Source organism: Galeopterus variegatus, unplaced genomic scaffold (genome assembly GCF_000696425.1).
Source record: "Galeopterus variegatus unplaced genomic scaffold, G_variegatus-3.0.2 Scaffold596, whole genome shotgun sequence".
Classification (NCBI taxonomy): Eukaryota; Metazoa; Chordata; class Mammalia; order Dermoptera; family Cynocephalidae; genus Galeopterus; species Galeopterus variegatus.
In genome coordinates this window covers 49,291-65,858 of record NW_007726707.1, presented here as the reverse complement: position 1 = coordinate 65,858, position 16,568 = coordinate 49,291, and the positions used below count along the sequence as shown (strand labels likewise).

Sequence of the window (16,568 nt, the reverse complement as noted above, 5' to 3'; positions counted from 1 at the left end):
ATGTGGGATCCGAACCCTCGGGCGGGAGCGCCGCCGCGCTTCCCAAGCGGTGCACTATCCAGTGCGCCACCGGGCTGGCCCAGCAATCAACATTCTTACATAATCTTTGTTTGTGTTGTGGATTGATTGAATTGTGTCCCCCAAGGTTGACATATTAGAAGCTTAATTCCCACTTTAACTGTTGATGATGGGAAACCCTATTATGGTAATTGAAAGGTAGGGCCTTGAAGAGGTGATTAGATTGTAGGACCATGCCATAGTGAATGGATTAGTAATGGTCATCAGGGATGTAGTTCTGAGGGCTTTAAACAAGAGCACATGAGAGGTTAGTCTCCCTCTGCTCTGCCATTTTCAACCCCTGGGTCACAGTTGCCACCACCAAGACCCTCACCGGATGTGTTCTCTGCACTATGGACTTCTCAGCCTTCAAAACTGTAAGCAATATATTTTTTCTTATAAATCACCCAGTTCCAAGTATTTTGTAATAAGCATCAGAAATGGACTAATACACTTTGCATGACTCATTATTTCCTTAGGAGAAATTCTTAGATATAGTTCTCGGTTTTCTGATGGTTACAAGCAGTACCTATTTAGTGTTGAGTCCTCAAAGTAGAAAAAGCACAAGGCACGAAGTAGGCCATTTAAAAGATTATATTTCTTGGAGATGGTGGTAGAGGTTGTGCAAACAGTTTTACTGGTGTGTTTTGTGAGTTCAGATCTCAGTAGGAGTCTAGGTCCTTCTCACCAGGGGTGTGGATACCTCTCCTTTTTCTTGAAGTGGGAGAAGGAAGTGGCCATGGGTCCAGAGTCTATGTTCAGTGAACATGGAAGTCAAGAGCCAGAGTGGGCTCCCTTCAGAGCTGAGAGCTTTGTGTCTGCAAGAGAGGAAAAGAAGAGCAGTGGATGTTTTTGGTGAGAAAGTTGAGGAAAGAGAAGTTGTGAGATTCAGCTGAGAATGTCACAGGTCAAGATGCAGAGGGGAATGCTGTGCTAACAGTAAAGAATCATGAATTTTACTGGCTTAAGATATAGAGGAAAAAACAATGACATGTGATTTATGTCTGATATCCAAATGGCTTCAAAGAAAGCAGTTAGAGGATAAATAAGAATTTTAAATATAGAACACATCGAACTATGAAATGGTATAAGCACACTCATCCTTCCTCCCTCGCCCTCTGAACTTCTAGTCCATTTATTTCCTAATCATGGTCTCCAAGTTCACCCTCTACCATGTGATCTTTTGCATAAGCTCTTGTGGACTCGGGGCCTTTTTAAGGGAAAGATTTCACCTCTTCCTCTAGCTCCCGGGTCAGGTCACTAACCCCTTAGCTCTCTTCAGAAACTCTAGATGAGCTGCCAGCAGAGGCCACCTCTTACCTCTCACTTTCCCCTCTCCACAGGGAAGGAAAATAGTTTTTCTCAGGGCAACCCTTGCTTTGCAAATTCCACCCCCTGAGCCTACACCTAGGTGCAGGGTCTCCTGACAGGCACCACGCCTTAGTTGTCCATCTCATTTTGACTTCTCCCTTCTTTCATTCAGTTTCTTCTTTGTGTCCCGCAGCTACTGAATTCCCCTCCCACATTTATGGGGAGAAGGGAGAGTGTGAGAGTAAAAGGGAGAATGACAGGAGGAGCGACTCCACCTTAGCTTCAGCCATCTCCAGTTGTTATGGTAAAGTTCTCTAGTGCCCAGTCTCTATTTCTAGATTGGGAGGAGGCAGAAGGTTAAAGTGAACAGAAGTCTGGACCTGAGGACAGGGTTTCTGCTGGTGGGAGCATCATAGTACAATCAATGAGTCTAGGACTTCATTTCTCCTTTTTGAACATGGTTGCAAAGGCTGATCTATAACCCTGGAAACTTGCTGTACTATTTAAGGTCCTAATTAACCTTTTTACCTAACTTTGGGAATGGAAAACTGTCTCCCTAACACTGACCACCTTGTACATTTACATTTCAGTTTTTCTGCTTGTAGCTAGCCTTCTTTGGTTACAAGGCCCCCACTGATGTTATCTTGATCAAACAGAGATTTATTGTAAAGAGGCTTATGAGATCTCATGGGAACCCAAGCATGGGATCACAATATAGCCACACCCTGTGGACCCTGGAGCAGGGAGATGGCTGCAGATCCAAGGCGGCTTTGCAGGCCTCAGTAGAGGAGTTTATGGGTCTTTCTTTATTTTCAACAAGAAGAATTAGCTTCTTATTTTTCATTTGTATTTGTACTTACAATTATATAATGACCTCTCTGGTTCCGTCTAAGTCATGACTTTCCTGATGTAACTAATGCACTAAATGGAAAATTCCTGAGCGAAAGAGTGTGAGGACTTCTTTGAGTCATTTGTATTAGGTTAATGGCCAGCCTCTGGATTGGCTACTCTGTGGCAGGCACCCATCTGTAATCAGTTATGGCAAGAGGAGGGAAGAATCATGATAGAGTTTGGATGCGTTGTGCCCGCAAAAACTCATGTGGAAATCTGATCCCCAATGTGGCAGTGCTGGGAGACAAGTTTGACTCATGGGGGCAGATCCCTCATGGATGGATTAATTCTGTTCCTGGGCGAGGGGGGTCTGAGTGAGTTCTTGCTCTATTAGTTCCCAATAGAGTTGGTTGTTTAAAAGACCCTGGCACCTCCCCGCTCTCTCTCTCTCTTGCTTCCTTTCGCCATGTGATTTGTTTATACCCGTGGCTGCCTGCAGCTTTCCGCCAAGAGTAGAAGCAGCCTGAGGCCCATGCCAGATTTAGCTGTCCCAGAATCATAAGCCAAATAAATCCCTGCTCTATTACCCAGTCTCAGGTATTCTGAGACGTATTCAAAACAGACTATTACAAATCATATGGAAGAAACAATGACCATAGAAGTAGCTGTGGGTAGAGCAACCCTTTAAAAGCGATTGTGAACGTGGAAGACACTCCCATACCTAGCGCATTTTCCTTTAGCTTGTAAATGCCTGAGGGAGCTCTTCCTGGTATCCCCAGTGTTTCACAAAGGTCTCCCCTCTTAGTAGGTACTAACAGATATTGTTTGGTCAAATGATATTCTTAGCAGATTGGAGTTTTATCAGGTATGCCTCCTGTTGAAAGCAGTCTGGGGTATGATTATTATTCATGAAGTGATAAATACCTAGTGTGAATTGCTGACAACTCAGAAAATGGTGTCATGAAAGAAAAACATTTGAAACACAGAAGCCAACTTGTATGAATAATGATTACATTCTCTTTATAAAGCAATCTTTAATTATTTTGAACTTTCTCTTTTTTAAATCTTGGGAGAAGAATAAAGATATTTTAGTGGCATAAATAAAGATTTGGAGTACAGAACAACTACATTTTGATGAAATCCTTTCATTTCTGGGAAAACTAGTCTGATTATCTTAGATGTAGAGCTTTTGTCAAGTATAGAAACAGTGCAAATATTTCTGTAGGAAATAATAATAAGAAGAGGTCTTACGATGCATCTTTGGAGAACACCAAATTGACAGATTCCCCCACTCCCTCCCACCTTCTATCTAATCTGTCTTTGAACTTAGCCAAGATAGAAAAGAACATTGTAAACCTGTAGTGCTTAGTTTATAGCTGAGGCAGTGAGCACAGAGTTCTCTCTTCTGTCATTGCATCTGAACTGTCATCTCAGGAACCAAAAACTTACAAGAGATGCTTTGGACCCCAAGGGGTTTGGGTGAGAGGAGAGAGTTAGTTGAGTAAATGAAAATTGATTCTCACGACTGTGGAAACAACTAGATGTGCATGCCTGGTTAGTGGTGGGTCCTTCTATGTGAAGAACATCATAATAAAGACTATTTCTACTGGGAAAGCAGTCATTCTTGAACACTGGCTTTCTGGCATCTATGTTCAAGGTACACTTCAGTGGGGACAGTCCATCTGAACGTTAAAAAGAAAAACTGTAAAAAACAAAGCCAGAGTCTGATGAAGAAAATCAATTACTTTTAGGTGATTGTCAATGTTGTGACTACATGAATTCTGTTCTCATGATCTACTGTAATGTGGGAGAGAACACACACTTCAGACAAAATCTCTAGGTTATTAAGTGGTTGTGTTTTATTCTACGCAGGCTTATTGAGCAAATGGAGGCTTATTCCTTGTCTTTGGGCAATGAATCCGTGGTGGAACCTAATGTAGCAGTGCAGTCAGTAAGTTTCCCTTCAGAGGGCACTGTGGGGCCTGCAAATGTTCGCTTCTCTGTGCAGAAAGGTGAGCTGTTTGTCTTGTGTGCTGGTCATAGCAAAGAGCATTTCTGCTACCAATCATGAATAACATTTTATTCATGAAAATGTAGACTTTTAAAATTGTACTTTTTTCTTTCTTATAGGAGCTAGTGATTCTCTAGTTTCTGCTTTAACAGCTGTAAATACAAACGTGGATGGACTTAATCCAGATGAGCAAACCGAACTTCAAATTCTGCTCAATACCACAAAAAGTAGGTCTCCAACTTTGTTACATTAAAAAAATGGACTCGTGAAATGAACAAATTAAAATCTGCTGAAAGAAAAGTAATATCTACTTAGTTTCACACTGAATAAGTTGTGTATGAGTATGTTTGAGCTCAGACATATTACGGCAATCTCGACTCTGCAATTCTAGGTCATAAAGATTAATTTTTTTTTTTGTCTTTTTTTTTTTTTTTCGTGTCCGGCAACGGATTGCAACCCTCAGTGTCGCGCCCGTACCGGACCAGGACCGGCAACTGGATCGCAACCCTCGGTGTTGCGCCCGCACGTCGCTCAGCCAGTGAGGGGGATCCGGTCTGTATGTGGGATCCAAACCCTCGGCGGGAGCGCCGCACTGTAGCAATGCGCCACCGGGCCGGCCCTAAAGATAATTTTTTTTCCCCCACCAAAAACCCTTTGGAGGGCAGCAGAATTGAAGTGCTCAGATCATACACACAAATTTATTTTCCTATAAAAATCTTGCTGAAGTGGTTCCATTTTCCATTTTATATATTTTAAGAGTATCCCGACACAGGCCTGACCATATTTGCTAGTGGCATGACATTCACATTCACAGGCTCAGATTCATCCTACAGACCTACCGTTGGAACAATTTATGTAATTAGCATAGTTGTCATTTTAGTATATATCTCTTCTATGTAGTGCCCACCACCACGGGCTCCCTGTCATGTTGCATATGGCCTTTCAGAAATTCTTGAAATGGTTGTATTTTTCAAAATTTAAGAAAAAAAAAAAGAGCAAATCAAACACACACGTTTACCTTTCTTCTCTCCCCACATAAAAAATTCAATGCCATAAAGTACATGTTTTAGAAAGAATAAATTTGTAAAGCATTGAAAAACAAGAAAGTATTATTCGTGGATCTGGCATGTTGTGGAATTTTGTTCCCATTTGCTTTGGCCACATGCTTTGTGAGGGTAGAGACTAAATCTAAGTCTTTTATGTTCTTTTGTATTTTTCTTTTAATTTAAAAATATTTCACGCATACAGAAAAGTACAGAAAATAATGTAAGCATCACCTGTGTACCTACCAGCAAGGTAAACAGTTGTCAAATTTTGCTATATTTGCTTCAGACCTCTTAAAAAAACAAAGATATTACAGCTGCACCTGAAGCCCTCTCTGCCTTGTCCCTTCCCATCCCTCCTCCCCAGAAATTACATTTTTTTTGAACTTAGTGTGTATCATTTTCATGGTTATCTTTCAGCTTTTCCTGCATATTTATGTATCTGTAAACAAAATATCCTATTGTTGGGGATGTTTTAAGTATTTACATAAATGGTATCATGTTGTATGGAACTTATTTTTTTAAACTTAACATCCTTTTCTGGAGGTTTATTCATGTGTGTTATCAAGCTTATTAAGTTTTGCCTATCTGATAATTATGAAGCAGATATTGTTATTTTCCTTTTGCAGCTTGGAAATTCAACAGTTATGTTATTGTTCTTTTTCTTTCTCCTTTGATTTGAACATCTTTCCATATGTTTATAAGATACTCAGATTTCCTGACCGTTTTTCTATTGGGTTGCTTGTCTTTTTCTTATTGGTCATTAGAAATTCCTTAGGGATGCTGAATACTAATTTTTTGTTGGTTATGTAAGTTGCAAATATCTCTACTCCAGTCTGTAGCTATCTTTTCTTTGGTTTTGGATGTCTTTTGTCATACCAAAATTTTAATTTATAATGTATCAATGTATCCAATGTATTAATCTTTTCTCTATAATTAGTACTTTATGTCTTTTAAAAAGAACTCCTTCTCCATTCTAAAGTCACCATATCTTATGTTTTATTCTGAATGTTTTTAGTGTTTGTTTTCATATCTAGGTCTTCAGGGCACCTAGAATTTATTTTGGTGTTTCGTGAACAGTAGGGACAGAATTTTTTATTCCATATAAATAATTCATATAGTCAATGGGTTATAAACATTATTAAGAGACAGAGACCCAGATTGGACTCAAAAGGACATGTTTTTATGTTGGTTAATAATACTAGCCCCCCAAACTATCTATATTTTAATTCTTTGTTTCCCTAAAAAGACATAATTGAAATGTATAAGCAACAATTACTGGAAATACAGAGGGAATTGACCAAAACACTCCAGAAATTGGATATCATATTGACAAATATAACTAATAAACTTGACCTTTATATATATTTGCACGAATGTGTTTTTGTTTGTAGAATGAAAACAGATAATAAAAATTATTTTAAAATATCCATGGAGTACATAAAAAACACTATTTATTAGGTCAAAAAGAAAAGCTCATACATTTTGTAAAATACAAATTTTACAGGACATAGTTCCTGACTGCAATACAATAAAACTAGAAATGTACCAGAAAAAAATAGCCAAAATTTAACAAATACCCAAATTAACAAATTAATTTAACAAATAAGTATGATCTCACTTATAAGTGGAATCTAAAACATGTAGAACACATTAGAGAGTAGAATCGTGGTTACCAGAGGCTGGTGTGAGGGTGGGGTGGGGAGGGGGTTAGATGGGGATTAGGGGAGACATTGGTTAAGGGGTTCAAAGCTTCAGTTAGAAAGGAGGAATACATTCTGGTGATCTATTGTACAGCATGGTGGCTATGTTTAATAATAATGTATTGTATATTTCAAAATAGCTAAAAGAAAGGACTTTAAACATTCACACCACAAAGAAAGGATAAATATATATATTTTTTTCCTTTTTGTCTTTTTTACTGACCGGTAACGGGATCGCAACCCTCAGCGTTGAGCCCGCACCACGCTCAGCCAGTGAGCGGGAACCGGTCTCCACATGGGATCTGAACCCTCAGCGGGAGCGTCACCGCGCTCCCAAGCGGCACACTCTACAGTGCGCCACCGGGCCGGCCCAAGAAAGGATAAATATTTGAGGCGATGGATATGTTAATTAGCCTGATTTGATCATTCCAGAATGTACACATATATCAAAACATCAAGGATAAATAAATACATTAGAAAAAAATAAACACATCAAATTGAGCCCCATAAATGTTTACAATTATTATATGTCAATTAAAAATAAAATAAAACTTAAAATACAGCACATTTTTATCCAATTAAAAATTTTAAAACACCATTGTTAGACAAGAATTTAAAGTGCAGGTTACAAATTACTTGAAAATTAATAGCAATGATAGCATCACGTACCAAAACTTATGGGATGTGGACAAAGGCATTTAAAGGAAAATGTATATCCTTTAATACATTTATTAGAAAATAAAACGAATTGTTTAAAAAATGATCTAAGCATTTAGCCAAAGAAGTATAAAAATATATATATATAAATAAGAAGAGAGCTAGAAGGAAGTAATTATTAAATTTAAAGGTAGGAATGAATAAAAGTAGAAATTAGCAAATCCTGGACTTGATCAACAAAATGGAAAATTGATTCCATGAAAAGACTAATGAATAAGTAAGCACAAGATTGTGTAATTTTGTTTGTTTTTATATTCTTTTCCGCTCCCTAATCTATAATTAAGATTCTGATGCTTAGTACATATTTAATTAATTTCACATATGACTATATCTAATCCTATATGATTTTTTCTACCCAATTAAACATTTAAAAAATCAGTAATTGTAATTGACAAATTTGATCAAGGAAGAAAAGAGCAAAAGAGAGGGAGGGAGAGAATATAAGTAAGGAAACATCAAGTGGATATATCTAGAAATATGGAGATTAAAAAAAATTACGAGATAATAATAAATGTAATTTCTTCTTCTTTTTTTTTTTTTCCTTTTGGTCTTTTTTCGTGACCGGCAACGGATCGCAACCCTCGGTGTTGCGTCCGCACCTCGCTCAGCCAGTGAGCGGCCGGTCTGTATGTGGGATCCGAACCCTCGGCGGGAGCGCCACCGCGCTCCCAAGCGGCGCACTGTAGCAGTGTGCCACCGGGCCGGCCCTAAATGTAATTTCTTCTAATGAATCTGAATATCTTTGAAAATGATGATTTTTAAAATAAATGACCAAAATATTGTAGGATTGAAGTGAGGGTTGAGCAGGGTCTCTCATTTAAAAAAAAAAATCTATATACTCTATGGATTTGAATTTTACATCAAATATATCATTCTTTTGTCAAAAAAATAAAAATAAAAAGAAGTTTTACTGCAGTTTTAGGGTTAACTTTGTTATCTAGTGTCCAGGAGGAACAATTTGGTGAGGTCAAAGTGTCATGAAAAAAAGGCAGAAACCTATGTCTATCTTTCCAGCAAGAGGCTACAACAACATGGCAGGCAGAGGAGGACACTTGGGGGCTGTCAGGGCCTTGCCTGCCTCCCTCTCAAATCACATGACTAAATAAGCTGGTCACATGGTCACTGTTTTCCTTATATCACTTGTAAAAGACAGCAGAGTGCAGGGAGTTAATTCAGTTAAAACGCATACTTAGTGTTGTTTCTTCTGCTATTTTAGGTATGACCAATAGCTGTGGAAAGCATTGGGAGGCATTCCTCAGCTGGTTCTGTTTTGCCACTGCCATGGCTAGGCCAGGTGCTAAACCCTTTGCTCCAGCCTTGCTCTTCCAGCATCTTTGATGACAGCTGACCACTTTTACCAATGTCCAGAGGAAATGTTTCACAGTAGCCTTCCAGCCTTGGGAAAAGCCCATGATCGTCATGACATAACAGAGACTAATAGTTCAAGAGATGGTGAAGAGTACCTGGCTCAAAAACTCCATTCAAAGAGTCACTTGAGCTCTTTTCTCTGTGAAGTAACACGATTGGTCCCTGTTCAGTCCCTTTGACCAGGAGGCAGACCTCAGAGGGAACTTCTCTAGGCACAGCCATCCTGATATTCACCCTATTTTAGTCTGTTTTGTGTTGCTCTAACAGAAACACCTGAGACTGGGTAATTTATAAAGAACAGAGGTTTATTTGGCTTACAATTCTGGGACAGCTGCATCTGGCATGGGCCTCAGGCTGCTTCTACTCATGGCAGAAAGTGGCGGGCGGCTGGTGGGTACAAGCAGATCACATGGCGAGAGAGGAAGCAAGAGAGAGAGAGAAGGTGCCAGGGTCTTTTAAACAACCAGCTTTTGTGGAAACTAATAGAGCAAGAACTCACTCATTAATCCCCCCACATAGGGAGAGCATTGATCCATTCACAAGGGATCTGCCCCCATGACCCAATCAGTTTCCAACACTGCCACATTGGAGATCAAATTTCCACATGAGTTTTTGTGGGGACAACACATCCAAACTCTATCACACCCTTTGCTATTTCTTGTCCAATGTCTTATTAGTGGGGGAAGCAACAGGGGCTGGGGTTACCTACACGATGTGTTCATTCCATCTCACTGCATAGAAAGCAAAATGCTTACTTTTATGTGAGATCCTCCCAATACCTCCCTGAAGCGGATTGGGCAGAATTATTTTCCCATATAGAAGGTAAGCAAACTCAACCTCAGGGAAAAAATTAATGTGGATGGAATGGCCAACCATGGGTTATATATATCAATTGCATACTGCAATTAGGTAAAGGTTCAGCCAGCAAACCATGCTTATTGTACTCTGTTCCAATATTAAGCAGGCTTGCAGTTCAACGATGACATGGGACTTTGAGTCTTGTTTACCCTAGGGTTCATTTTTAATGTCTTTTTCCCCCATCACAGGTAACAGCACGGCATATGGCTTTATAGTGTTTCAAAACAACAAGCTTTTCCAATCAAAAACTTTTACAGCTAGCTCAAATTTTAGTCAGAAAGTTGTCTCAAGCAAAATTGATGAAAATGAGCAAGATGAGAGTGTGTCTGTTGAAATGGTCTTTAGGCCAAAGGTGAGTTTTCCCATTAACAGAAATAAAAAATCAGCCCACTCTTGATTACACAAGCAGGGATAGTGTGGGTAAAAGAAATCTACAGAAAAATTCTTTGAAAGATTCTCTGAAGCATTCATTTAAACCTTCTTCCTGTCCATATCTTTTGTCAAACTAGCTAAATGCAGTGTTAACTAATTTGAATTTTATATTATTTTATATATATTTATTCTACTTTTTTTTTTTGCTTTTTTCTGTTTCTAAAATTTTTTTGAATTTTTCCCCTCCCTAATCTATAATTAAGATTCTGATGCTTAGCTTATATTTAATTGATTTCACATATGACTATCTTATCCTATTTGATCTTTTCTACCCAATTAAACATTTAAAAAATCATTAATTGTAATTGTCTTATCAATTCACAGTACAACCAAAGAGAATTCCAACTCCATTCCTATGCTTGTGTCTATTGGAATTTTTTAACAAAAGATTGGGACACACATGGCTGTCACAAGGACAGGGGCACTGATGGGTTCCTGTACTGCCGCTGCAACCACACTACTAATTTCGCTGTGTTGATGGTAAGGATATACACAGTAATCTCTTTAAAGACAAGAATTTTCCTCATACACACCTCTAGTATGTGCTAATTGAAGATAACTTTGGGGTTTAGTTTACACGGATGCTCAACTCGGGTTAAATAGAAAAACAGGGAATGGAGTAATAGGACTAAAAATGGAAGTACTGGTAAAGGCAAGTGGGATAGAGTTTTTACAATATGGTCTTAAGAGACATGAGTTCAGCACTGTGTATTTTATAATGGGAAGGGAGCCCATGTGTGAAAGAGGAGCTGACAGCCTTTGTTCAGCTAACTCACATGGTCCGAAGTGTGAAGTTATTACAGCTAGATATAAGGTTGTACAGCTGCGTGATCGCGACTGGTTCAGTACATACTTAGCTATACATGAACAGTTTAAATCAGTTACCCAAAGCTTTTTCCATTGGAATTATTCAAGGGACTAAGTTTTTGCTAGAAGATGTAAAAGGAAAAGCTCTTGAATTCATACAATTTGTGTCATAGTTCCTCTGTGTATTTCTTCATTCTTTCAACTCCAAAGCAACACCGTGCCAGTAACTGCTAGCACTTAGCTCTGGCATGTAGTTGTATATGCATCTCCAAAAGTTCTTGGGCTGACTCTTTCAAGAAGAGCAGCTTCTGAATGTTTCATTTCCAGAAACCTGTTACTCTGGTGAAACCAAGCATGTTAGTTTATATACTTGACGGAAAGTTTTTAAATGCAGTGGAATAGAGAGATATGTCAAATGTCTTCCCCTTATTGAGGGGCTATTAATGCTATGACTCTCACAAAAAGAAGCAAATGTTTTCATTCCCCAGTAGGGATGATGTAGCTGTATTTGGGAAGACAGTGGAGATAAGTAGGACACACTGGTACACCACTGACTATCAAAGAACTCTGCTTTAAAAATTTTTTTGAGATAACTAGTTTTCTCATTTTAGTTATCATACCTCTTATTTTAATTGATTTTGATGATTTCTTTTCTAATTTGTGTTAGATCTGCTTTCTCAATCAGAAGATACTAAAGATAAAATTTTAAGTGATTTTGATATCTTAAAATCAAGCAGGTTGCTATACATATTAAATGATATAGACTACTTTTTCAGAGTTATTGTTCTACTTTTTAGAGGTCAGTCTTTCAGCTATTTCTTCTCACTAATATCTGAGTCTGCCTCAATGCCTACCTACCCACATTTGTAATTAGTTTTGGGCTGTGAAATTCAAAAAAATGGCTGATTGGAATTGCATGTAAAGTAAGAACAGATAGGCTCTGAGTGAACAGATAATTTCTAAGATCTGAAGGTCTCTGCAGTCTACGATTCTTTGTGTATCTCTTTAGTCAGCGTACCGCACATGAAAAATAGCATAAATTTTTTGTTTTGTTATTTTTTGAAATGAAGTTTATTTTATTTTTATTTTCTTCCTAAAAAAGCAATACATCATACTTCACTTTAAATGAAGTATGAAAATTCAATTACTAAACAGAAATATACTGATATGGGAAAATATTTATGATATATTAAAATGGCAATTTAAGCATAATCCTGTTATGTCATACAAGTATTTGTGTCAGAGACATAGAAATAGTATTTGTAAGCACATAAAAAAGGGTCACTTCGGAAAAAAATAGGATATTAAGAGGTAGAGTATGGTGTGGGATAGCTGGCAGTGTAGAGGAATATGTGCCTTTTATTATGCTCTATATTACTTTCATGTTTTACAAATAAGCATACATTGCTTCTCTAATTGTGACAATTTAATGAATCAGAAAGTACAGATAAGCAAAAAGAATTATATATATCGTACCCACCCAGTAACCACCACTACTACTCTCCAGATTTCTAAAACTGTACATGGAATATACTTTTCTATGCATATATACTAACGTTCTAGGATAGAAATATTAAACAAAATGAGAACTCCTTTTAAAAAGATTAGCATGATCATGTGAACATCTTTCCATGTCCATGAAAATACTTCAAACTGTACATGGAATATACTTTTCTATGCATATATACTAACGTTCTAGGATAGAAATATTACACAAAATGAGAACTCCTTTTAAAAAGATTAGCATGATCATGTGAACATCTTTCCATGTCCATGAAAATACTTGTGCAACTTTATTTTTAGTGCATTATCTTAGATATGCTTGGATTATAGTTGCACATAAAAATAATGCAAGGATAAATGAAGCAATTCTAGCCAGTTTAGGATTAATCCAAAAACTTCTGATTTTAGATGAGGAAAAGTATATATATATTTTCCCTAACTGAATTAGTTAGATAATTGTTCTCAAGCCTCTACTTCACTTAAACTGCTTAAAGATAAGGGATTAATTTATTTCATCTTTTAAATATATCAAAAGCTTTATGAAAAGAAGACATATCCAGATATATCCAACTTTTTGGTTATTTCGACCAATGTTAACTCTTCATGATGTTGACTTTGACATTTCAGGAATGGTTATTTAAAATTATGAGTCTTGTTTTTCAGACTTTCAAAAAGGACTATCAATATCCTGAATCACTAGATGTATTCTCCAAGACTGGGTGTGTACTGTCGGTTACTGGTCTGACTCTCACAATCATATTTCAGATTGTCACCAGGTAAGAGGGGAAGCAGATGCTTCTCATAAGAGAAATTGCTATCTTGATATAATTTACTCTGCACATAGTCTCATTAGATACAGTCTCTTTGAACCAGAAGGGATCTCTCAGTTCAACATGCTCATTTTACCGAGAAGGACACTCAGGCCTGGAGAGGCTAAGAAATAATATATTATTACAAATTGTGGGAAGTGCCTTGAAGGAAAATTACATGCCATGTAATTATAAGTTTGTCATGTAAAATTAATGTGGTCCCTTACAATTTTATTCAGGTCATAATTCCATAGTGTTGAATAGAGCCAATGCCTACAAATGTGCATTTCTAAGAGAAAGAAACATTGCTAGGTAGCAAATTTTTGAAAATTAGGTAATTAACGAAATATATATAAAGTCTTCAAATGATGAAACTTTTTAAAGTTTTTGAATTCCATAGTTAAAAAAAATCTAATTTAAAATAATTACCTATAAACACATCTCTCTTCACCTTGGCCCCCTCACTCAAGGTCCAATTTTGTATGTCACTTTTTATTTTTTGTCACATGCTACTTTTTTTTTTAACAATCTGTAATATCTTATAAGCTTGTTCATTTATCAGTTTACTTGCTTGCTGTCTGTTTGCCCCATCAGCATGAAAATCCATGAGGACAGTGACCTCCTCTGATTTTGTTGTTTCTGGTGCTGTTTGCTTTGTTTTGCTTTTATCACTGATAAGCTTGTTCATTTATCAGTTTACTTGCTTGCTGTCTGTTTGCCCCATCAGCATGAAAATTCATGAGGACAGTGACCTCCTCTGATTTTGTTGTTTCTGGTGCTGTTTGCTTTGTTTTGCTTTTATCACTGTGGACCCAGGGCTGAGGATAGTACTTAGCCCACAGTGAAAGAATGTCGGTGGAATAAATGGGTCTATTGAGCATTCCTACCTGGTTTTCCTCTCAAACTCAAGATGGCTCAAGATGAACTCATCTTTGCTTTAGAATCATTTGTTATCAGCATCCAGGCTTGGCTTGCCTTCTCACACTAAACTAAAATATTATAACCTTAATATACGATAAATATTCAGATCTCTCCAATTATCTTAATAATATTCATTATGCCTGTTTCTCCCCCCTCAATTCATTTAGTTGTCGTGTTTCTTTAGTCTCCTTGAGCCTAGAATAATTTCTCTGCCTTTTTTGTTTGTTTTGGCTTTTCATTACATTGAAATTTTTGAAACTCCTAGGTCAGCCATTTTGAAAAATGTTCTGCAGTTTAGAATTTGTCTGAAATTTTTCTCATGATTAGATGCAGGTTAAATTTTTTGGGTGGGAATGCTACATCATTGAATCTTTTTCAGTGCATACACAACACGAAGTACATATCAGTCTGTACTCCTATTGGTTGTAAGTTTTTTGTTCCTTGTTTAAAGTCGTGTCTGCCAGATTTCTACATTGTAAAGGTTCATTTTTTTCCCTATGTGAATAATAGGTAATCCATGGGGTGCTACTTTGAGACTGCGTGATATTCTGTTTCCCAATAATGTTTTGCTCTGTGATTTTGGTATCCATTGATGATACTTACTGAAACAAATTATTACATTAGTGGTTGAAAAATGATGATTTTCTCCTCTATCATTCTTTCTATATTTATTTGTTACACTCTTTTGTAGGAAGTCTACTCCCGAATGTGGCCAGAGGGAGTCCCTTTTTGTTGTTGGGCCATGTCTCTGTCAGTCTTTAGGCACGTCCTTTTTTCAGTCACAGCAAGACGATAGATAGTGCTGTGCTTATCTTTCCCTTTCTCTATCCCGTTCTGGAACCAGCCATTTCTCCAAAGAGCCAGAATTGTTTTTTTCACTTTTCACAGTAAATGAGTCTCTTGCCATTCATTTAAAAATTTTATCTTGAGTGCTTACTATGTATCAAGCACTATCTGAGGAGCTAAATACAAAACTGTGAACAAGAAAGATAAGCCCCTATGTCTCATGGAATTTGCATTCTCAGGGGGGAAGCAGACATTATACAGATATACACACAAGTAAATATAGTTACAAATCATGGTGAGTGCCTTGAAGTAAAATTACATGCCACATAATCACAAGTTTGTCATGTAAAATTAAAGGCCTCTTATACTTGTCCCTTCATTTGTATTTCTACCATCACCACTGTTGTACTGGCAAATATTTTGTCCCATATGGATGAGTTGCAGTTTCTGCATAACCTTTTCTGCATACTGTTGTACTGGCAAATATTTTGTCCCATATGGATGAGTTGCAGTTTCTGCATAACCAGCTCCTTTGCCTAAAATCTCGCTCCTTCCATTGGTCATCATATTTTTTTTTCTTTCATTATCAGCATTTTCCCCAGCAATATTCTGCAACCACAGATGTCATTAAAATTCAACAGGAAACTAAAAACAAAAACAAAAACAAAAACAAAACTTTATCGATTCTTAAATCCTGTAGCAAATAGTTTTCTTTGTTCATGGGCAGGTTCCCATATAATAATAATGCATAGAATTTAGTAATACTCTATAATAAGGGCCAGGCTATTTGAAAATAGCCGGTTCTCCCTATGGATTATAATTTATGTTCAAAATTAGGCAAAAATTAAGAACTAATCTTATTTTTATGTGAAAGAATTCTGAGTACTTTTTGCAGTTCTGGTCATTAAACCTTTCAAAAGACTTAGCAAAATTTCAAATCGTTGAGAAAAATCTCAACTAAAAATGTTAAGAGGATGGACTGAGTCTTGTTTTTGAATATAAACTTTTTATTTAGTGTGGAAATCCAAAGACTGAGAGAAGTTATGATGGAACATAATAAAATTATAAGTATATACAATGTGCAAATAGATTTTTTCATCACATTCTGGGATACTAAGAATAGAGAGGTATCTGAAGATGTTAGAATCTAAGCACATCCGGCCAGCCACCAAAAAAAAAAAAGTCTCAAAAAGGAACTCTAAGCTCAGTGATAATCCTAGGGAAATAGCTATTCCAAGAGATATCCAGTCTGAAAAATCCAGAAGGGTTTAGAAATTGCATAACTCTCATTAGTATAGGAGTGTATGCCATTATATACACAGAACTATATATGACATTAGGGGAGATATAAAGATATACCTACCTTTAAACAAAAAGGAAAACAATACATGTACAATAAAGAGTATTTTAT

General features: G+C 37.0%; 1 protein-coding gene across 1 annotated transcript in view; it reads left to right on the top strand.

Annotated features, from left to right (window-relative positions):
- The window catches only part of GPR128 (G protein-coupled receptor 128), a 68,602-nt gene that overhangs the window by 30,185 nt on the left and 21,849 nt on the right, over nt 1–16,568 (top strand). Inside the window, exons 8-12 of the mRNA XM_008570345.1 lie at nt 4,072–4,211; nt 4,330–4,437; nt 10,088–10,251; nt 10,656–10,811; nt 13,305–13,417. Of these exons, the coding sequence (XP_008568567.1) occupies nt 4,072–4,211; nt 4,330–4,437; nt 10,088–10,251; nt 10,656–10,811; nt 13,305–13,417 (681 nt within the window). The remainder of the gene's footprint in view (nt 1–4,071; nt 4,212–4,329; nt 4,438–10,087; nt 10,252–10,655; nt 10,812–13,304; nt 13,418–16,568) is intronic.